This window comes from Mastigoproctus giganteus, chromosome 3 (assembly GCF_048544385.1).
Source record: "Mastigoproctus giganteus isolate SK-2022 chromosome 3, ASM4854438v1, whole genome shotgun sequence".
NCBI lineage: Eukaryota > Metazoa > Arthropoda > Arachnida > Uropygi > Thelyphonidae > Mastigoproctus > Mastigoproctus giganteus.
In genome coordinates this window covers 237,305,521-237,328,877 of record NC_143577.1, presented here as the reverse complement: position 1 = coordinate 237,328,877, position 23,357 = coordinate 237,305,521, and the positions used below count along the sequence as shown (strand labels likewise).

Sequence of the window (23,357 nt, the reverse complement as noted above, 5' to 3'; positions counted from 1 at the left end):
TTGGTGGTGACGGGCTTGAACCCCGGTCTAATCAAGAAGCATGTGCTACGCACTGCTGCTCCTTCCCACCTGGCTACGGAGGCGCCACAGAAAAACATAACAAAGAAAGTAAAATTCTCTGACGAGTCTGACTTAAAATTCTGATTGTAAAATTCACTAATAAAGATTGTAAAAAGGTTTTGACAGAATCCCAGAATTTCATGGAACCAAGTTTGTAAACGTATGGTATATTATACATACTCTAAATCAAGACTATCAGAAACAGACTAGGGTATGTGGAGCAAGGTGCACAAGTGCTTTTGCTTGATTTGATGTTTGTGGTGCAAACAAAATAAGTGCACAAAGCCAGTGATTGGAATTCAAACGATCCATATATATAAAAAAATAATAAAAAAATTAAAAAAAGCAAACAATACAGAATAACTGGTATTATTACAGGAACAAGAATGCACACGGTTCTTAAATGTTTTACTTTTAAATATAAAAACTTAAACTGAATTCAGAGATTTCATTATGAGCACAGAATCAACCTAAGGACTTGATAACTGTCAATAATGTTACAATAAGTTACAGACAGAGACTACATTATTTGATAGTTGGTTGGTCTGTCTTTTCTGTTAAGAGAAGCTATACTTCCAACCAGAACCAGCCAACTCAACTAGTGTTTAAAAAACCATTCAGAAGTTCCTGATGGGAATAAGTCATTCTGATCCAGTGGAAGATTCTTTCCAAATGACAGCATTGCAGACCCCTTTCTACACTAAAAAACAAACATAACAAAAAACAAAATTATGCCCTGATATCATGGCATCAGAGAGAATCAGGGATATTAAACTCATGTATAAATATCTAAGTGGCTAGAGTTGCATGAAAGAATTTAATATTTTCATGAGCAGGACATGGACTCTGGCACCCTGCATCCTGGCAGTGTGCTGAAGCATCCCAGACTCCTATGTTTGGCACTGCTAGGTTCCCCAAATCACTGAGCATCAGTTTAAATTCATGTAACTAATGATTTTAAACACAAACAACATGCAAACATAAAATTCAATTTATATTATAAACGAGAACCATAAAAACCTTTATGAAACTTCATAAAAAATAAAAAGTGCCAGTGTGCTCCTGATTATGAGCTATTCATTTTAGTAAGGCTAAATGATGCAAGGAAGCAGACATTTTCTGGATCAGCCCAAAAAAAAAAAAAAAAAATTAATAGAGAAAAAATAAACTAATAATACCTCTCGTGTTTGGAGTTTTCATAAAAAAATAAAAATAAATAAATAATATAAAAAAAATAAAACACAATATTCGTATTATTCGCCACATGGTAATCATCCAACTCTGCTTTAAATTCAGCAGACTTACAGCCTCTACCATTTTTTGAGAGTTAGAAAAATGCGATTCAAATTATAAAAAAAAAAAACGTTAATGCCATGAATATTTAATTTAATGACTAAAAGTTATATGGTGAATTTAATTTAATTCCAAAAACAAACTACATTGGGTGGCAATTTATTACAATGTCTGACAACCTGCTGTCCATAAACAAATTACAAGATCAAGCCTTTTGTTATTCCCTGAGATTTTATATTTGTGTCCCATGGTTCTTTTCTCAACTACAAGAGAGAACAGACCTTTCTTATTCATTCTACTCATTCCCTTTAGCATTTTCCCACCTCAATGAGATCTCTCTCTCCTTAGATATCTATACTCTTTTAGTTAGCATTAGTAGAGGCACATGATGCAAGAAAGCAAGCTTATACAGCATCAGAAAAAAAAACCAAAAAAAAAAAACTTCCCATTCCACTGATCCATTCATTCCAAATGTTAGTCTAGTTGTGCCTTGAATTTATTTAAGCTATCAACTTCTACAACAACAGATGAAAGTTTGTTCCAGCAATCAACTACCCCACTGGCTAAAGGCAAATTTCTGCACATCTACTCTACAACTGACTTTCCTCAGTTTGAATCTATGCCCCCTCAGGCCAGGTTTGTAATCCGAGCAAGAGGAATAATACCATTGGCATTGAGCCTGCTCAATCCATTCAAGGCCTCAATCAGATCACCTTGCAGGTGCCTAGTCTCCAGAAGCTGCAATTTCCAGAACTTAAGCCTTTCTTCATAAGAGCATCCCTTTGTTCCCATCACAGAAATTGTTGCCCTTCTCTGTACTTATTCTAGCAACTCGACATCCTTCTTAAAATCAGGCTTCCAGACCTGTACACAGCACTCAAGGTGTGGCCTGACGATTGCCTTATACAAGAGGATAAGTTTTGTTTTGATTTGGTAGTTGTTGGCGCATCGGCTTCTGTGGCCATATTGCACCTCCCAAGGTTTTTGCAGTACTTTGATCCAAGCCCGAGGCAGGAATCGAACCCGCGACCTTTGGGTTGCCGGGCAGGTACTTTACCCACTCGGCTAGCCCGGTCGGCACAAGAGGATAATCACCTCCTTATTCCTGCTCGCAAAATTCCTGTATATAATTTACAAGATCCCATGACCTACTCTGGCAGCCTGTCTGCACTGCTCAGAAAACTTCATATCTGGCTGCACAATTACCTCCCCCCCGGTCTATTTTCATTCTCCATTACCCTGAATGTAACACCACCCAGTTGGTACATTTCTCTAGGGTTACTGCTACCCATATGCAGTACTTTGCATCTGTCAATGTTAAACTTCAGTTGCTATTTCTCAGCCCATCTATACAACTTTTCCAGATCTTGTTGCAGCAGCATATTACCATTACTGTTATTAACAACCCTGCCAATCTTTGTATCATCTGTAAACTTGGACATTAAGCCTGATATACCTTCATCAATATCATTGATAAATATACAAAACAACAATGGGGCTCAACACGGACCCATGAGAGGCACCACTAATAATATTAGTCCATGTACAGTAGTATCCATTGATTACCACTCTCTGTTGTCTCCCACTCAACAATCCTGTTATCCATTGTAGCAACTTGCCCTTAATATCATACTGCTCCAATTTGTACAGTAGTCTTCCATGTGCAACAGTATCAAAAGTTTCCTGAAATCCAATTATATGATATAAAAATTTTTTTGAATCCAGTTCCTTTGTAACCACATCATGGTATCCAATCAAATTGGTCAGACAAGACTTTCCATTGACAAACCCATTCTGTGTCTTAATTATTACTGCTATCTTGTCTAGCTAATCCTGCAATGCTTCTTTAACCAGTGACTCCATTATTTTCTCTGGAACAGAAGCCAAAGTGGGAACTTCCCCCAAGTCCAAGGATGCTCTCATAATTATGGCTAAGGGTTTGCTTACTTCCTTTGCCACCTCCTTTAATAAAACTGGATAGATCTCATCTACCCCAGGTGCCTTTCTTATGTTTAACTTCAACAATTTCTCCTCCGCTTTGCTCTTTGTTATTACAAAATCATTTAACTCCCTGTTAGAATTTGATAAACATCTGGCCCTCCCCTCCTTGAATAACTCCTCATGTGTGAATGTAGTTGCAAAATGCTCATTTAGATCGGCAGCAATCTGAGAATGATCATCTACAGTCAAACCACTGATATCAAGTGGACTAATCGGATTCAACCCCTTCCTTTTAGAGTTTATATAAGTAAAGAAGTCTTTGCTGTTTTTCTTTGAATCCTTTGCCAAAAAATTTTCATGATCTGCCTAACCTCCTTCGTGACTTGATTACAGACTAGCTTGTATCTACCATAGGCTTCTGTGTCACCTGACAATTTATGTGCATCCCATGCATTTTTATTCCCTGCAATGAATCTCAGTTCATCTGACATCCATTTGGGCCTACACCTAGAGCAGCATTAGCATTAGTAGAGGCATATGATGCAAGAAAGCAAGCTTATGCAGCATCAGCCAAAAAAAAAAAAAAAAAAAAAACCCACTTCCACTTCACCCCTCCGTTCGTTCGAAATACCCGTCCAGCTGAGCCTTAAATTTATTTAGGCTATCAACTTCCACGACAAGGGATGGAAGTCTGTTCCACCAACCAACTACCCGCTGGCTAAAGGCAAGTTTCCGCACATCTATCCTACATCTGTCGTTCCTCAATTTGAATTTATGCCCTCTCAGGTGATTATTCTGAGCAAGAGGAAGAATCCCATCAGCATTGAGCATGCTCAAACCATTCAAGGCTTTATACACCTCTATCAGATCACCTCGCTGGTGCCTAGTCTCCAGACACTGTAATTTGCAAAACTTAAGCCTTTTTTATTGTTCATTGTTCTAAGATAATTGTTCATTTCTTAGTTGGAACAAAAAGCCTAGTAGCTTCCAAAATTACTTCCTTAAATGCTTCTCATTTAGAAGTTGCTGTTTGTAACATTATCAATTGATCCCACTGTATAGAACTTAAAAAATCTCTGAGACCACTGTAGTCGCCTTTACGAAAGCAAAAACCCTTCCCTTTATCCCTGATGATAGTTACATCTTTAAGTAAATCTCACATCAGTAGACTGTGATCACTGTCACCTAGTGGCTCCTTTATCTGCAAATTCCTAATGTATGAATCATCAATGCTAATAATCAGATCAAGTGTATTACTTACTCCCTCTGGTTGCCCTTCAAACATATTGCTGTAGAAAACAATCATCCAATAAATCCACAAAAGCCTTGCTTGTGTGCGAGTGACCAACCCACAAGTTCCAGTCTATATCTGGGAAGTTAAAATCCTCCATTATAAAACAACTGATTTACTGGCCCACTATTTCTCTGTATAATTGTTCATTGTACTCATCATCAGTCATTAGGCCTATAACAAACTTCTACTATCATTTTTGCTTTCCCAACACTTATATCACACCAAACTGACTCAACAATTGCACTGTCCATCTATGTCAACTGAATGAACTTCCTAAGATTTTATGTGTTTCTTAACTAACAACATAACCCTTCCTATCCTGTCTATCCTTTCTGTACACATTGTATTCCCCAAATTCCAATTCTGCATCCCTTATATCTCAGTGACACCACATCCACCTTGGATATCTTAACCAGTACTTCAAATTCATCAAATTTATTTACTATACTCCTACCATTGGTGTACATGCAAGTATACATGCACCTGTTCTTACTCTTAGTTACTCTAACACAGCGCATGTATTTACTTGTTTCATGGCTCCCAGCAGTTCCTGAAATCTCCAGCAACTTGCTTTCTGGGCTGCTGCAGTTGCAAAACTTTGCAGTCCACATCTTCTAAGCCATTCTTTATACGTACTTCAATTGCACTCATCACCAATCTGGTCATCCTTCTTTGTACACTCTGCAGAACTTCTACCTTCTTGCTTAGGTGTGGTCTCCAAACCTAAATACAACACTCCAAATATAGTCTTACCATTATCTTATATAGAAGGTATTTCCAATTATTACTGGCAAATCAAAACCAATTTAGAAGGCTCAATTGGTTTTGATTTTTTGATTAGAAGACTAAATTGGTTCTGGCAACTTCCTTAAAAATTGAATATTTTGAGATCAAATGCTCAAAATTAGAATAAGTCATGATTGCCACAGTCTCAATCCTTTTAGTTTGATTTTTACAATGGATTAGAAACAAAGCAAAATATACATGCATTTTTGATTCTATCAAATGCATTAGTAATACAAAAAGAAAATGATTCTCAACTCTCCCTATCTCTCAATTACAATAAAAACATTTCCTGAAAAAATTATCCAGCTGAAACATTGATATGCTAACTGCATAGCAGGTAAATTTTACTTCCAGCTATATTAAGAGAAATTAAACTGATTAACATATACCCCCTGGAGAGATTTTTCACTTTAATTGAGCAAGGCACTCTGTGAAACTGTAAGAGAAATGCAAAAATTAAGTTTACGAATCTATTTATTAGGTTAAGATTGAATGATAATTTGCTTCTTGTTTCTCTGTGCTATTTTAGTTTCAGCTGTTACATAAGTCAGCACAATCATAATATACATTTATTTAGAATTACAGTAGTGTATTTCCAATTACTATAGAACTAGATCAGAACAATAACGGATTTAAAACCATAAACCACTCAGATAGAATTCTACACAGGAGTAAATAGAATACCACTCCATCAGGGATATACAAAAGAGATTGAAAAGTATTTGTGACTAGTGAAGGGGAAGGTTACAAATAATTAGTATAATAGTTTGGACTGCCAAACTTTTGGGAGGAAAAAAACTTTTTGGAATTTGGCTATGCACAAAGCCAGTTAGTCATGGTTTGGCAGAACTTCAAAAAAGTTCACAAGTTTACATGCGAATTTCAGATTATACAAAAGACTCGTGATTTGATAATCTGGGTCTGACTATTACTATTAGCATTATTTTGTAAATCCATCTGCCTAATTAAAGGTATAAAAAAAGTTGATGACGATGCTGCTACATAATTACATATACAGTACATCCAAGAAATTTTTAGAATGATTTTGTTCTTCAAAAAGGAGTCCAGGTGCATACCAGCAACACTTCCTTAAAAAAGTAGTATCTGTGAAGCACTAAATGTACTTTTGCTACTGGTCCTAAAGTTGAAAAAAATAATCCGAGTAACCATTTTTTGTGCCACCATATTTAGTATACTTGTTATGGTAGTCAGAAGTTTGTGTAAGAATCTTTGAAACTACCTTTTGGCAATAATTTTAGGCTCATGAAAAAAAAAATAATAATAAAATCGTTGTAAGGGCATTTTCTATAGCAATGCAAGCATTTTCCAAGACTTTTTAATAGAGCATATATCATAATGCACATGGGCTATGACCGACCGGGCTAGTTGGGTGGGTAAAGTGCCTGCCTGGCAACCCAAAGGTCGCGGGTTTGAATCCCGCCTCAGGCTTGGATCAGAGTAGTACAAAAACCTTGGGAGGTGCATTATGGCCACAGAAGCCGATGCGCCAACAAATAACAAAAAAAAAAAAAAAAAAACACGGGCTATGACTACAAATATCTTAAACACAATGGAATTTTCATGCTGTTTCTAGAAAGCATATCAAACATGATATCAGGGGTGAACTGGCCTGTGCGAATAAGTTGCAAGTGCCACTGGGGCCAACAGAATTTGCAGCACATTACTGCTGAGAAAAAAAAAAAGGAGGGGGAGCAAAATTTTGGAAGCTGTTGGAGTCAACTGCAGTCAAACTCTACTAGAATGACATGATGTTTCATGCACTACTATTTCTGGAAAATGTATTGTATTTTCATTCCTATTTATGCTAAGTAGTTTACTTTGACTGTCTTAGTATTGGCATATGATGCAAAAAAGCAAGCTTATTCAGCATCAACCAAAAAAAAAAAAAAAACTTCCCATTTCAGCTATTCATTCACTACAAAAGTTTGTCCAGTTCTTCCTTGAATTTATTTAAGCTATCAACTTCCACAATAACAGATAGAAGTTTGTTTCAGCAATCAACTAACTGCCAGCTAAAGGCAAATTTCTGCACATCTATTCTGCAACTGTCTTTCCTCAATTTGAATTTATGCCCCCTCAAGTGCATAAGCTGAGCAAGAGGAAGAATCCCATCAGCACTGATGGGATTCTTGCTCAAACCATTCAAAGTCTTATACACCTCAATCAGATCACCTCACAGGTGCCTAGTCTACAGATGCTGCAATCTGCTGAACTTAAGCCTTTCTTGGTAAGAGCAACTCTGTTTTGCATGCAAACTGCATTGTGGATGCAAGCAGAAGAAAACTATCATTTTTAAACACATCTACTACACTAGTTTTACTTTATAAATTGCTTCTAAGCACTTCTTTGTTAGAACATCCATAAATTGTTGACAGAAACAAAATAATCAAAAATGAATGCAAGTTGCACTCCCTCTAGACATAACTGAAAGCTAATATTTATTTACTTAAAATTATGAGAGAATATCTTTTATACTGGATAAAATATTGATTAAACTGCTTTTATATATTTTATATATTAAACTGCCTTTTATATATTTTAAACATACATAAGTTATTTGGCAGATGATATACATACACTGGGACAAAAACTGAAGTAATGAAAATGAATTTTATCAGCAGTCATCAACCACGCTGGGTGCATTTCAAAATGAACTATCTTATACTTTTATATTCTTGGTGGGGTGGGGGGGGAATTGGCAACCTGAAATTCTTCCCTTATTAGATGACAAAGACTAAAAATCAGTCTTTATGCAAAAATTTTGGCATATTTATATGACTGTTCATTCATAAATTAAATAACTTACTAATAATAAACTCAGTAATATAAAGACATTTCAGATGTATGTACAAAAAATTCTGGAATGTATTCCAGGGTTCAAAAAAAAATCCCTCATTTTTTAAACTCAGAGCCTCTCTAACCATTTAGTTCTGAATGGAAAAAACTTAACAGAAACTGTTAAGTTTTAAAAAAATGGTTATGGAGGTCAAAGTGACAAAAATTAATAAAATAAACAATGATAACAAGCAAATATGCACCTAGTGCAAATAAATATTTTACTATAACCATTCAAAATAAGACACATTTATATTTTTTTTTTTTCCTTATTTCGGACCCTCGAATAAATCCCAAAATTTTTTTCAAACACTTCTGACTCCTAGACAAGTAAAAACATCAATCTACACTACTGGAGAGACAGCCTCAAGAATGAACAAACAGGAACATAAAGTAGAATCAATCATCGAAAAGACAGTGGCATGAAAAATGAGCAAAGTCCAAAGTCTTATCAGATCAAGGAGTCAGATGGCCTGATGGCTTGTTTGGTATAGTCATTTAAGATCTAAGATCATATGGGCTGTCTATAACTCTTTGAGGGTGTAGGGGTCACAATTTATAGTTTTACCACCAATAAACACAATTGAGTAACTGCAGAAATTGAGTCAATTTCTCCACTTAAGCAGAGCTTGTCCAAGATTAAACTAAATAATCTCTAAGGGAATGTAAGTTTACCTCCCACTCCAACCCAATAGTCTGGAAAAACACCTATCATATTAGCAACTAATTATGTTTTAAAATAGTTCAAGAAAGTTTACTTATGTTTCAAAACAGTCCGAGAGAGTTGCAGCATAAATTGGCTATATATATTATCATCCAAAAACTACTGAAATTTCACTAAACCTTACAAACATTTATCTTTTGATAAAACTAATGTCCTATGATAAACCAACAGCTTACAAACACATACATCTTCAAACAAAAAAAAAAACTTTTTTTTTTTTTGGTGAGCAAAAATTGTTTATGACTTTTTTTTCTGGCTTGTAAATAAGAAAGTTATAAAATAAGCCACTCACTGTATTTGTTTCCAGTTTTTGTAAAAACTTGATTAAAAATGGTTGAAAAAACACTTTACTTCTTTGGTGTAGCTTCAATTGGCACAAATTCCAGAAGTGGAGAAAAATAAAATGACGTGAAATAGTGGACTGATGGGATCCAGTCAATCTTGTAATGAGTTATTTTTGGTTCACATGAAATCTCCTCATAGCAACTAATACATGAAGCAGTCTGAAGATGAAGTCTTGGTTTTCTACTACCAGCATTGCTTTCAAGGATACCAACTACATAAACAGCATCTCCTTCTTTTAATGTTGTAATAAATTCTTTGCAAATGTCGTCAGTAACAACTTGAAGCTCAGGTGAAAAGCGAGCAGCTATTTCCAAAACCATTTCAAATTTATACTGGTTCCAATCAAATAAGTGGCATCCCTTCAGACCCACTGCTTCGTAGAGTAAGCAACGCTCCTGCTGAACTGGGGTCAAAATTCGATCAGTGCAATTGGGAAATGGTTTTCCAAAGGCACATTGCATCCACTCTGAAACAGGAGATGGCAAAATATCTGTAATAACTTGAAGACGGTTCTCGACACCAACGATGCTAAGAGAATTAATTGTGCCTTCTGTAGCTAACTTGCTAGACTGCAAGGGAAGGCAAGCCATTTCAACTTCAGCCATGTTGGTGGTGTCCCATGCTGGCCTATGGCAATACATCTGATACTGGTCCCAAGGTAGAACTGTACTAATGGCTGTGACATCTGGAGTCAATGCTAGTTTTGACAAAAGGACTAATCCTAAGAGTCCCCCAGATAGTAAGGCAATGACTTTGAACTTTGGTATCTTCTTAAGTTGTTGCACAAGAAGACAACTAGCTGGATAACAAATTGTAAATAGAAGTAATACCAAAATTAGTATAATTGGTGATAATCCACTACTACAGGAAGTTAAACAACATCTTGTAATAGACATCACTACAAGGCTCCCAAATGCACCAATCACTTTTGCAAGAAGAAGAATTGCCAATAAAAAAATAAAACTTGACATGAAACTCTGCAACTGGCTATGTTCCAGATGCCAAAGTCCCACATTCATCCAAACAACTGCCATTAAATGTGGAAGCAGTATCTTTCGAAAACCTTCCCTTGAATTGCTTAGAGCCATCTTAGCATATAACAAACCTAGCAGAAACATCAAAATAGAGAAACAATTAATTGTGACTTGAAAATTTCCAAGATGGAAGCAAAAACTGAGATCAAAGCTGCTAAATAACCCAAATGTTAAAATATTTAACAGGTTTAATTTATACAAGCACAATAATGCATTTAATGCCAATGACAATTTTACAGAATACGTGCGATTTGTTATACTCCTATCAGTCCATAACATAAGTAGCAAGGATAAGATGAGTATATCAGATGAAAAATTATTTTTGCCCTGTAAAGGATAAACAAAAATGAAAATGGAAGTGGCACCTAAAAATAAAAGTGATGGTATAAATTTCTTTTTTTCATATTTCTTCTTTATTCCAGTCATTTCTGTTGTTGGCTCAAAGAGCTTCACTAAATTCAGCCACTGACACACACTAGTAAAACCAACATTTATTAATATGAGGTAGCATGTGCATGACACCATAGTAAGAAAGCTACAAAGACACACAGAAAAAAGGGCAAATCGTGTTAGTTGACCAGATGTAAGCCAAGTGGACGGAGAAAAAATGAGTGCCAACATCCAAATTATAAAACACATCATAATAGTTGTAACTGTTGGTATGGTTGATGCAAAACCTTCTATAAATGTTTCAAAACATGAGCAGAACAGTACCCATGGGTATTTTATAATCTTTACAATTATCCGTTGTTTTGAGGGATATATGGTAGCAGAATCTTTTAAAGCTATTAATGGCATCTCCCCATCTAAACACTTCCGTACAGATGACACAATTTCAACTGATGTTATACTTTTACCAGATTTTTTTCCTTTTAGGGGGTCATGTTCCCCAACATCATTACTAGAATTAAATATTGCCGGGCACACTTTTACGCCAGTCTCCCCTTCTCTGTCATTATTTAGCATTAATAATGCTTGTTCTTGAAAAACTTCCATGGCTATTGCTTCATCCCAGTCCAAAGAAACTGAACGAAATATGCTGTGACCTACCTTGTTGGCAAGTTTCTCTGCTTCACTTCTGTTGAGGCACTGTTCCACGCGTTTTCTGTTTATCTGCGTAACACCAATTCCAGTTTGATAGCACTGATCTAATAAGGTCACTGCTTCATCGTGACCTTGTGCAGCAGCTCGAACCAACCACTGGACAGCCAACTCTGCATTTATCCGTTGTTCTTGGGCACTAGTTGTCAACTCATATAATAGACTTTTTGCAATAGATACCTGGCTTTCCTTACAGCCATCCTCCGCTAGCTGATAACGGAGACGATGAGTAGATGTTTTAACTCCGTCGCAAGCATGCCAAGTCTTACGCGCGGTTGACCCACTGTGTATTTTTTGAGTTGTCATTTGGAACCCTGTTTCCTAAAACGCGTGCCAGCTGAGAGAGAGCCAAGTTTAAGAGCACGAGGTTCACAGCGTCACTGAAAGTGTGTCGAGGCACAAATTTCAAGAATCCTCACTAAAAATAACAACATACTAAGTAGTCGTTTGCACCGGGAAGATTTCCATAACCGTAGTGGGATGGGTACAACCTACGGACACTACACACATTGGACGGCATGAACGAAACGATTTCAGTGATCAATTTGACAAGTTTAAATTTGTCCCTCTAACGGATGATTTGAGCATCTCACCAATATTGGAGCTAAAAAAAAAAAAACTTACTCGACTTAAAAAATTTCTATTAGTCTTCGTGGGTTTTAACAACGCGTTATCATTCCGTTAAATTCAAATTTACAGTTACAGGGACATGAAGCATCTTAAATTTTTATATCATTAATGTGAACTAGACTATATATAACGTATTATTAATTTAATTGATTTCGGCCTAAAAAAAATTTACAAAATAAAAGAAAAAAGAAGAAGGGTGTTGGAATCAGAAATAGGCGAGATTGATACTTATGAAGGATGTCCAGTGCATATAAATGGTGACCATTTTTTTCCAAAACACAATGAATAGCTTCCTAAACGAATGTACGTAGCAGCGTCGAGGCGGAGTTGAACAAACGTTCTAGGTGCCGCCCTTACATATACATATGTCCACATGTGTACGTAGCAGTGTGTCTGCCGGGGTGGTACAGTAGTATCATCCCCGTCCTTCCTACACCGGGTGGAAGAGGCTCGGGTTCGAATCCGTCGATGACGCGAGGAACTTTAAGGGGGTTTTTTCGCTCTATGGCTGAGTTAGTCTGTCTCAGGCGTAGATAGAAAGGTTTTCCCGCCAGAAACTGTAGTTTTTTCGTTCAGCAAAGCAGGCAAATCGACCAGAGAACACACGCAATTTACAGACCAAATAAATATAGGAGTAGATGTAATCATTTACGGATGACATTAATGGACTTTTTTTTTCACTCCGTGGCTGAATTAGTCGGTCTCAGGTGTATATATATATATCAAGGTTTTTCGCCCAGTAAAACAGGAAAATCGACCAGAGAACACACGAAATTTACAGACATGTTATTAACGACAGACATATTACATAAAATATGTAAGAAATTACAGGTGGCCCTGATATACCGGTAATAATTTGATTTCTTTTTTTTTTTTTTTTTTTTTTTGTACTTATCAGCGTGCCTGCGCGTGTAGCACAGTGATATCGTCACCGTCAGAGCCTCCCCACACCGGGTGGAAAAGGCCCGGGTTCGAATCTCATATGACGCGAAGAACTGTAATGGGCAGTTGTACTTATCAGCAGAAATAAGACTTAGCATTAGCATTAGTAAAGGCACGTCATGCAAGAAACAAGCTTATTTAGTAGAGACATACGATGCAAGAAAGCAAGCATATGCAGATTCAGCCAAAAAAAACACCTCCAATTACACCCCTCCATTCGTCCCAAATGCATGTCCAGCTCAGCTTTAAATTTATTATACTGTATAGCAGCAGACAAAAAAAAAAAAAAAAAAAAAAAAACCTCTCATTTCACCCATCCACTCCCTCCAAATGTTTGTCTAATTATACCTTGAATCTATTTAAGCTATCAAATTCTACAACTACACATGGAACTTTGTTCCAGAAATCAAAATTTATCAATGTTAAACTTTTGCAACCTCTCGGCCCATCTGCTCAACTTTTCTAGATCCTGTGGCATGTTCCGAAGTCATTTCTGTAATAATGTAGGGCGCCTGCTGGGCAGCGTTTAATACGGATATCAAGACTCCCAGGCAGGTTTCCAGCACTAAAATGAGAAACCAGAAAGACTAGGATTTTATATGAGCGTCTAGCGTTAAATTAGGACAAGATTCTGTGCTCTAAAACTCACCCAGATGGACGTTGGGCAAGAATGCAGCAACGAGAATTGCGTTGTGATGATTAACTCTAAGGCCCTTTGTGTATTGGCCTTTGAGCCCGCCTTTAATGATAGTCTATTTAAATATATATATACGCTATCAAAAAGTGTGTATTTCGGAATAGTCCTGAAGAAAGATAGATCAACAAACAAGGTATAGTTTATTATACATACATGGACTTGTGTATTTATTTACAGTAAAAGAATTAATAAGTAAAACAGGGAATTAGAATTATATTATGTTGTAAGTGTTAGCTTTACTCAGGATAGCTTTACATTTTCTAGTTAATGGATAGTAGTAACATGGCACCTTTCTGCCATTCTGTCGACATTCTTCATGTAGTTTCGGTAAACAATCGTTGTTAATATACAATAAGTAGAAGAGCATCCAGCTATTCGAATTTATAGGTGAATGTGTAAGATTGACATATAGTTATGTTTACCGTTACTGGAAACGCAGTATCCAGTAGTTGGTATAATAGATGACACATTCTGGCCTTAATATAGAAAATACATATGTGAATTTAGCTGGGAGGAGAGAGGCTAGTATGTGATATTAGGCGGGGAATATAATAGTAGCTGTGGTCGTTCAGTAATTCCAGATAACCGGTCGCTAAACTAAAGGACGAACTTACCCAAATACTTTCCTACCGACTTGCCAGGTACGACTTCTTCTTCGCTATATCTCATCATGGACGTTTTTAACTCTGTTTCCATCTTCATCCCACCAAAAGACCCTCGGTTTTCCCATAGTCCCAATATATACACCCCTTTCTCCTTTGGATGGCCCCTTTCTTGATTGGTTAGGAGCTTATTCCTGTGGGGAAAAGCAAATCTAGGATCACCTGTCCTAGTAATTAGACACGTTTAATTTGAGAAATCTACCGTGAGAAAGGAGTAAATTATTAATTGATATACGATGATACTTCCGGGTTATACCAAGGTATTCTCTTCACTCAAAGTCTATTTACCTCTGTCCATCATTTTTCAACAAGAGTCAATTCGCAGTAATCAGTTCGAATTTCTCTCAAGAATACCTTCCTCATTCCGATTTACTCACTAGCCCCCACAGATTTTGCCATTGTATATCTGAGTAATGCAAGCGCAGCACTACTTAGCTGATCCTATCGAATGTCGGCTTCATGTAGTGGATTGACCGAACTATGGGAGTGAGATGGAAATTCGATTACTGCTTTCCTAAGAATAGAATCGGACAAAACAACTTTCAACACGGCCTTATTACTCTACACATATAGTGACTGGCAAAAGTAATGTGTGGCTATTTATGAGAATATTTTACGATATAAAAATGTTCACATTTTAATACACCTCCCGTCTACGACGAAAATTTTCGAGCAGGGGGGAAAGAAATTACCTCTTGCTCAAAATTTTAGGGTTTGAGATGCTTTTCTAATGAAAAAAAAACGTTTGCATGGAGCTTTTTGGATGGGGGGGAAAGAACCAACCTGTCTCCTCTAACAAATTGAACTACCCTAATCTAATATATATAATACAATATCGAAAGATAATAACATAACAATTTTCCAAGAGCCTTTTGGGTTCCTCTGGACAATAAAGTTATCTTGCTACTTTGAACAGAACAGTTCCTCCCTTCTTTTGTCTCTTCAACCTACCTTGGTCGTCACAGATTTCTTTCTGCAAGATCACTGATACAAAAACACTAATATGTTCTGTAATGTTCTGTTTATGAAATAACAAATGTCTATAGGTTGTATAAAACATAAAAATGTCTCTTGTATCGCGCACTGTTCTTTATTGACTACGTTGTAAAAGTGTTCTCTCATTGATGACTGTCAATCTTGGGGAAACCATGCTTTGAGCTCCTGGAGAAACACTAGACTGACGGTCCAAAGGGCACTAAGGTAATTTTCTCTTCTAGGACTGGCTGCATGTAGCTGCTCCGTCAAACTCTTCTCTCCAATGTAACATGATATGAAACAGAGATAAACAACAATTAGTATCTGCTCTTGGCTTTAAAGACATTTACAAAGTATCATATACCTTTAGCATTAAACATGCTTCAATACCAAGTAATACGTTATACATACAATATTATTCAATGATTTGTATAGATATACATATATATATTTAGCATTGGATATGAATTTTGTTCCTGACCGTTATTATATAGTCAGCTTATACCTTAAACACACGTGGTTATTATACACTCACGTTGATAAACATTTTGGTTACACATAAAATGAACTAGTTACTCTTCAAAATACATAAAGATTTACTACTATAAATGCCCAGAGTAACTTACAATAGTAAAATTTAGGAATCTATTTATACTCAAAATTACATATTTGTGGGATTACAATGATTTAGACGTTTACATTGTCTTATCTTATTATAACAATGAAGTTAAAAAAATATTTATCATACAAAGTATATATAGTGATAATTTTAGTTAATAGGATAATATATATCTGGTTAATTAATGGTGTAAATACGCTGTAGGTTACATTTACATATAATTATAAGTGGGTTTTAATGATTACATAATGCTAAAATTTTTTTTTTTTTTTTTTTTTTTTTAGCTCTAATATTTCTTACATAGTAATTTCCTGACACCCTGGGCTGTAAATTTTATTACTCCCACCATTCCGTTATGGGAGGAGACAGTCTCGCCTTAATCAACCCCTTACCCTCGAGCCACTGAGTGTATAAATCAGCCGTGTACACGGCACAGCGCTCGGTGGGGTGATTCCATGGACATCTAACGGAATGGTCCCTCACCGTTGGCAGTGATCCCTTCTTAAAAGTAGTGAGAATCCTAATATTGACAACGGTTCTAAAGGGAAGGAGCTCTTCAAGGCGCTGTGCCTTCGCTTCCCCCATGGTAAGGATCGTGTGGTATTCTCTCGTTATGTGCGACAACCAAGATCCAAAATGTGGTGAGGTGAGGGCCCCTGGTTTTAGGGAAGAAGTAATAAACTGGTTGTCCCAGGTGATGCAGGCGATTTCCTCCGCGAAGAGTGTAGCCTCTATCTCGTCCGAGGACAGGAAATCTATTACCATCCACTGGTTGAAAGGAACCTGGTACTGCTGGGGAGGAGGGCGTCTCATAACTGGCATCCTGTTTGTGTGCTGGGTGCGGAATGCCCCGCACACCCGTCGTCTTTTAGAAAATCTTTCTGGGGTAAGAATTAGTTCAGCCCCAGAGGGCACTTGCCGGGTAACTTCCGATGTAGTGACAGCACGTGTTACGCTTTTGTACAGCCATCGACTGTATACACCCAGGAAGGACCATAGGGCGAACAATACCCTCCTGATATTCTTCCCGATTGAAGTGGCTGAGAACAATAAAATACTTACAGTAAGTAGGGTACAAATCCCATCATCCACTCTTCCTCTTCTCTTTCACTCAAAAGATTTGCTTCATTTACTCTTGTTTCTTTCTCCTTTTATGCATAAGTCCATGGAGAGAGAGAGAGAGAGGGAGGGCAGAAGATCTTATAGCAATTACGCTTCTCAGTTATACTTCCCATTTATTCTTCTTATTCTCACTCTCTGTCATAATTATCACTGTTTTGCTTCCCTTTCACTCGTCTTCAAGCAAAAGGTTCAAAGGTTCAAAGGTTCAAAGGTTCCCTGATCAAAGGTTCCCAAGACTTGAATCTCAATATTATTTCGTGTAATTGCAAAATTCTTTAGAGAAATAGTTTCAACGGTCTCATTAGCACGTGTCTGAACTTCAACTATGTAACGACAAGAAACTCCTTCAATTTTGCGGACTTCGTACACCCTTGTAAAGTCTGGAACTAACCATACTCGATAGTGTAAACAGGACTGACTATCAATGATGAGACAGTTTGAACCGCTGTCTCCTGCGATGCAGTTAGTAATTCCTGGCCAACTCAAGGATTCTTTGGTGATACCCTCAAAAAGGTAGTCACCCACACAATGTTGGCCCCAAGCACAGAAGGCATTCTGGGGGCATGCCACTTGACTTATGAGATGTAATTCTGTGGGGAAAGTGTAGTACATTCGTTTTGTCTGCCAATGACACTGCACTTGTTTAAAGGTTAACTGCAATTGGAAAAGAGTTTGTTCTGCATCAGAAACGAACCATAAGCACTGTTTGTATTCCAAATTTAACAAAGTCACACGGGCTTTAGTGGTGATTTTACAAGGTTGAGATAAGTCTGCTTGACATTCTTTTATTTTGGCATGTAAGATCTGGTGATTGGTACATGTTGACCCAACTATAAGTATAAGGGCTGATAGGTATACAATGATTTGCAGGGGTGCAGCCTGCAAAAGTCGTCTCGGCTCCATGGGGATATGTTCTTCCAAATATTCTTGTACCCTTCCTGTGGTTGTTCTAATAGTTGCCCCGGTGGTTAGGCCTGCCATACTTGTTAGGCGCCAAACAATTCGAAACATTTTCCACATGACACTAATCAACATGAAAAATCCCCTGACTGTTTGCACTATAGATTCGATGATGAGCTTAGAGTACCAAATAATGATTGCTGCTAGAATACCCAAAACTAGGTATATTAAATAAGATACAATAGGTGGGAAGCAATGTCTATTGTTTATGAATTCCCAACAAAAAATACAAGTCATCTTTTTACATTCATCTCTTCCGGCCAAATGTATTGTTCCTTGCATTATTTTCCCTTGTTGGGAAACAAAAAGAAATTTTAATGGTCCTGGGGTTAACATAAACTCGCGAGGAACTTCTGCCTGAAATGGTTCTTTATCTATTACAAAAGTTCGTTCATGGCCAAACCTTCTTATTATTAAGGTACCCTTTTCTCTCATAGAGAAAACCGGGTCTGTAAACTTGACGTCTAATCCTTGCTCTTCAAAATGAGCTTGCTCATCAGACAACACATGTCTTGTGTGCCTAATTCGATGCACATGTTCAACGGGTGGTGTCAAACAGACTTTATAGGAAATCACTGGCGGATTCCTGATAGTCTGCGAGCCCCACTCCACTAACCAATATGTTTCAGCTGGTTGTCTCTGACATACACATGACGCTTGCTGATTGCACTCAGTTTCGAAACAATACTCAATACTTCCCTTGCATCTTTCCTTGCTACACTCACAACTCTCTCCATTTCTTTGACACTCATAAATAACTGAAGTGCCATTCTCTTTCAGGGACTGTTTTAATATAAAATGGGCTGGTGGGACCAAAGTGCCGTTTTCAAGGAGAATTCGAGATACCCATTGCTTGAGGCAATTTCCGCAGTTCATTATTGAACAACTATTCTGGGGAAGTGATTTTCGTAGAGACAAAGATGGTTTGGTCATCTCACACTTGTACACTCCATGTTTGACTTGACAAATTTCAACTTCAGCTTGACAAAACAGGAGAAAAGTTCCTAGGATGATCATTCTCAGCAAATAACTCATATTGGGCGTCACACTTGTTATAGGACACGAAAACCAAACTATAAAGGGAGGAAAAAAAAATTACTCAGGTGCGTCTTTACTGCGTCCCACTAACAACAACAAAAATAACAAAAAAAAAATCTCTCTTTTTTTCAATCTTTCCATGCATCTCTAATAAGACCCACCAAATCAAGTCCTTTGTCTTCATGTTGTGGGTCTAACCTTGATGCAAGCGGACCTAACATCCACTGTAGTGCTCTATCGACACCACTTGGCTGTTCGTTTTGATTAATATTTTCCTGCTCACTGGGTGGATTATTTGGTTCTGCTCTTTCTCTTCCCTCCGGAACTGATTCAGGAACTAACACTTCCTTTTGGGTTGGAGGTTTGATAGTTACTATATGTGGAGTGTGGGTCACATGATCACGACTGCGCAAGTTATACCCATGTGCCGGGGTTGGTTTATGGGCAGCTTCCACTAATGCTTCAGGTTGTTTTGTCTTTGTTTGCTCATTTTGATCCTTATTGGGGAGGAGGTTTAAAGGGATTGACACTGGAATAGTTGCAGCTCTTCTAGTTAGCTGGGTTGTCACTGGTAGTGGGTCTACAGGGGGCATACAATCACACTCTTCCACAAGGGGATCATCAAAGATCCAGGTTTCTTTAGGTATTGTTTCAGTACATGTTTGATCTGATAATTCACTGTCTTCTGATTCCTCCATTCTGAGATCAGGAAAAACTTTCCTATCAATTAATTTTGTCAATCTATCTACATGCACTAACTGTCTGTCCTTTGGGACGTATAAATTCTGTATTTCAAAATTGACTGGAGAGGTTTGATTGATTACACGGTACGGGCCTGTACTCAGGCGAGCTAGTTTCTTGGTTGTTCCCACCTTCACCTTAGGTGTAAAAAGATACACTAGATTTCCCACACGAATGTTTTTGTCAACAGCTACTGCTGCTCTACGTTGCTCTTGTTTCTGGACAGCTTCCTCCAAATGTTCCGAAACAATTTCGTAGGTTCTACGGAGTCGTGCACACATCTCTTCTGAATAATTCTCCAGGGATGAGTATGACTGTCTCGCTTTAGCGTGCCATAAATCTGATGGTAACACTAGATCTCTTCCATAAATTAAGAAATTGGGTGTTTCTTGAGTAGAACTGTGAGTGGCAGCATGATATACAGCGACAGCCAATGGTACGATCTCATCCCAATCTGACTGGGTCTGATTTATGACATGAGATAATATGTTCGCTAAGGTACGGTTTAACCGTTCCACCTTGGCATTGCACTGCGCATGAAACGAAGAGGTATGAATTTGGTGAATGTTCAATTTTTCACATACTTGTCGCAATAATGAGGACATGAAATTAGTACCTCGATCTGTGAGTATGTATTTAGGAATTCCATGTCTCGCTATCACATTGTTTATAAATGCTGTGGCTACTTCATCTGCCTTCTGAGTTTTGAGTGGAACTGCTTCAACATAACGCGTGAAATTATCTACTGCTAACAATAGATATTTATGTCCTCTCAAGGACATAGGGAGAGGTCCTAGAATGTCTAATGACACTCGCACCCAAGGTGAATTTTCAACGGGAACTCTCATCAGAGCTGCTTTGGCTTTAGGGTTATAACCTTTACGTTGCATACATGATGGACATGTCTCAATATAGTTCTTCACTTCCGAAAACATCCCAATCCAAAAAAAATTTTTCCTGAGTTTCTCCAATGTCTTCTGTAGCGCAAAATGGCCTCCACTTAAAGAATTGTCGTGGCATGCCTTCAACACTTCTGACTTCAGGCCAACGGGCACTACTAGTTGTTCCGTTGGCTCTTCTCTTGTCGCTCCAGGGTCAGATAAAGTGTAGTGATATAGTATTCCCTCTTTAGATAAGTAGAAGGAATCTGGGATTTTCACTGATGCTTGGGGTATTCCCTCCAACTGTTCGATTAACTTCTGCAAAATTGGATCTTCTCTTTGCAGAGTTTTAATCAGAGTTCTGGTTTGTTGCTGAGGCATAACCAGTGATTCTATGGTTACATCAGCCGATATGAGAGCGACTAACTCAGTTGTTCTTGTTACCTTTGATCTTTTTGGTTTTTCCTCTGCTTCTAACACAGGTCGCGAGAGGAAATCTGCATTTGAATGCACTTTACCCGGACGATACACAATTTTATAGTCATACTCTTGTAACAGCATGCTCCATCTCGCTAAGCGGGGCGAAGGATTTTTCAAATGGAGCAGAAAGCTCAATGGTTGGTGGTCCGTTATGAGTGTAAAGTGATTGCCCACTAGAAAAGGTCTAAATTGCATAACTGCAAAGATAATAGCCAATGCTTCCTTTTCTGTTGTACTATAATTTACTTCGGATTTCTTCAATAATCTCGAAGCATAGGCAACTGGTTGTCTTGAATTTTCATCTACTTGCGATTCTAAACATGCGGCAATTGCATAGGACGAGGCATCAGCCGAAAGAACGAAAGATTTAGTGAAATCAGGGTAAACCAATAACGGAGGAGTGGTCAAAATAGTTTTCAGCTGGTCAAAAGCCTGCTGCGTAGAGCAATCCCAAACAAATGGCGTTTCCTTTTTGGTCAGCTGGGTCAATGGACGGGCGATTTCAGCATAATCTGGGATAAATTTCCTATAAAATCCCGCCATTCCCAGAAACGATCGGACTTGTTTGATAGTCCTCGGAATTTTGCAATCTCGGATTGCCGCGACGTTGGCCGGATCCGGACGAATACCGTCACCGCTGACTAAATGACCTAAATATTTCAATTGCTCCTTCAGAAACTCACACTTCTTAGGTTTCAATTTCAGATCATATTCTCTGAGACACTGAAAGACTTTTCGCAATTTCAGGAGATGTGAATCGAAGTCGGATGAGGCGACAATCAAATCGTCCATGTAAGCAAAAATGGAGTCTTTATGCAAATTTTGTAAGGTCAAGGCCATTGCTCTCACAAAAGAACAGGGCGCGTTCTTTAATCCAAACGCCATTTTTCGGAACTGATATAAGGATTCACCAGTGGTGAAGGCAGTTTTGTGACGATCAGCGGGGTGAACTTCAATTTGGTGGAATCCGCTCTGCAGATCAAGCGAAGTAAAGTAGCGCGCTTCCCCTAGAAGCTGAAGAATTTGATTTAAATCCGGGATTGGGTACGAATCTGAAACAGTCTTAGCATTCAGCTTGCGAAAATCTATGCAGAGCCGATATGTGCCATCCTTCTTCTTTACTAAAACTATCGGGGCAGAGTAAGGTGAATTGCTGGGTTCGATAATATTTGATTCCAAAAGATCGTTTACCTGCTTCCGGACTTCATCTTTCAACTTGAAAGGAACCCTATAAGCTGATTGCCTAACTGGTATACTGTCTGTCAATTTAATTCTATGTTTAAATACCTTTGAATTTCCTAGCTGAGCTGGACACTTGGCAAAAACATCTCTATATTCATACAACAAGTCCGATAGTTTATGTTTCTGATCACCAGTCAAATGATCAAGATCAAAATCTTTTAAAGTCACAGGAGATGCCTTATTTTCTTCTACTTCCTTACCTGCAAAAGTAACTGGATTATTTTCAACCCTTTCCAAACTAGCAATGCCCATCCCCTTTGGAAGATGTAAAGGCTCAGCCGACAAATTTGCCACCAAGACTGATATCAATCCATCGGACTGTACTTTGTCGATTGAACACCTGACAGCTAAGTCTTCACTACTTAGGTTAAAATTAGGCTCTGTTAGCACCAATTGTTCAGTGGAAACAGCAAGTTGGTTACAATATGCTGTCACTACCCTCTCTGACGCAGGGGGTAGCACATGTTTACATGTGAGCTTAGCTACCACGGGTTTAGAACTCATGACTTGTTCCCTAACACCTACTTCTCTTAAACAAATATTCAATGGAATTGATCGGATCATTTTTTTGCCTAAGTCAACTATGAAGGAAAAACGTCTCAAAACATTCAACCCCAAAATAACGTCATAATGCCCCTTAAAATTCCCATTAGCCACCAAAACATTATCCTGAAAGGTCGCATTATCCAATTTAAGATTAGCTGTAATTTCCATATTGATAGGAACAATGTAACCTGATACTCCCGTTACGGTCAAATCTGGTGACCTTGGGTTTAATAATTTCTCATGCTTGATTTTATTATATAGATCGGTACTCAAAAGGGAGACACTTGCTCCTGTATCGACTAAAAATTTAGCTGGAACATTTTGAACAAATCCGGATATTATCGGTAATTTGGCGTCATTGTCCAAAATATACACCCCATGTTGCACT

General features: G+C 37.8%; 1 protein-coding gene across 1 annotated transcript; it reads right to left on the bottom strand.

Moving 5' to 3' along the window:
* Positions 1–9,301: 9,301 nt before the first annotated feature.
* Positions 9,302–11,740, bottom strand: wfs1 (wolframin ER transmembrane glycoprotein wfs1). Its single transcript, XM_090370357.1, has one exon. It carries the CDS (start codon positions 11,738–11,740, stop codon positions 9,302–9,304), a length of 2,439 nt encoding a protein of 812 aa, XP_090226483.1.
* Positions 11,741–23,357: the final 11,617 nt, after the last annotated feature.

Bases quoted from the DNA above. Each gene is read 5' to 3' on its own strand.
- wfs1 (XM_090370357.1), bottom strand. From the start codon at position 11,740: ATGACAACTCAAAAAATACACAGTGGGTCAACCGCGCGTAAGACTTGG.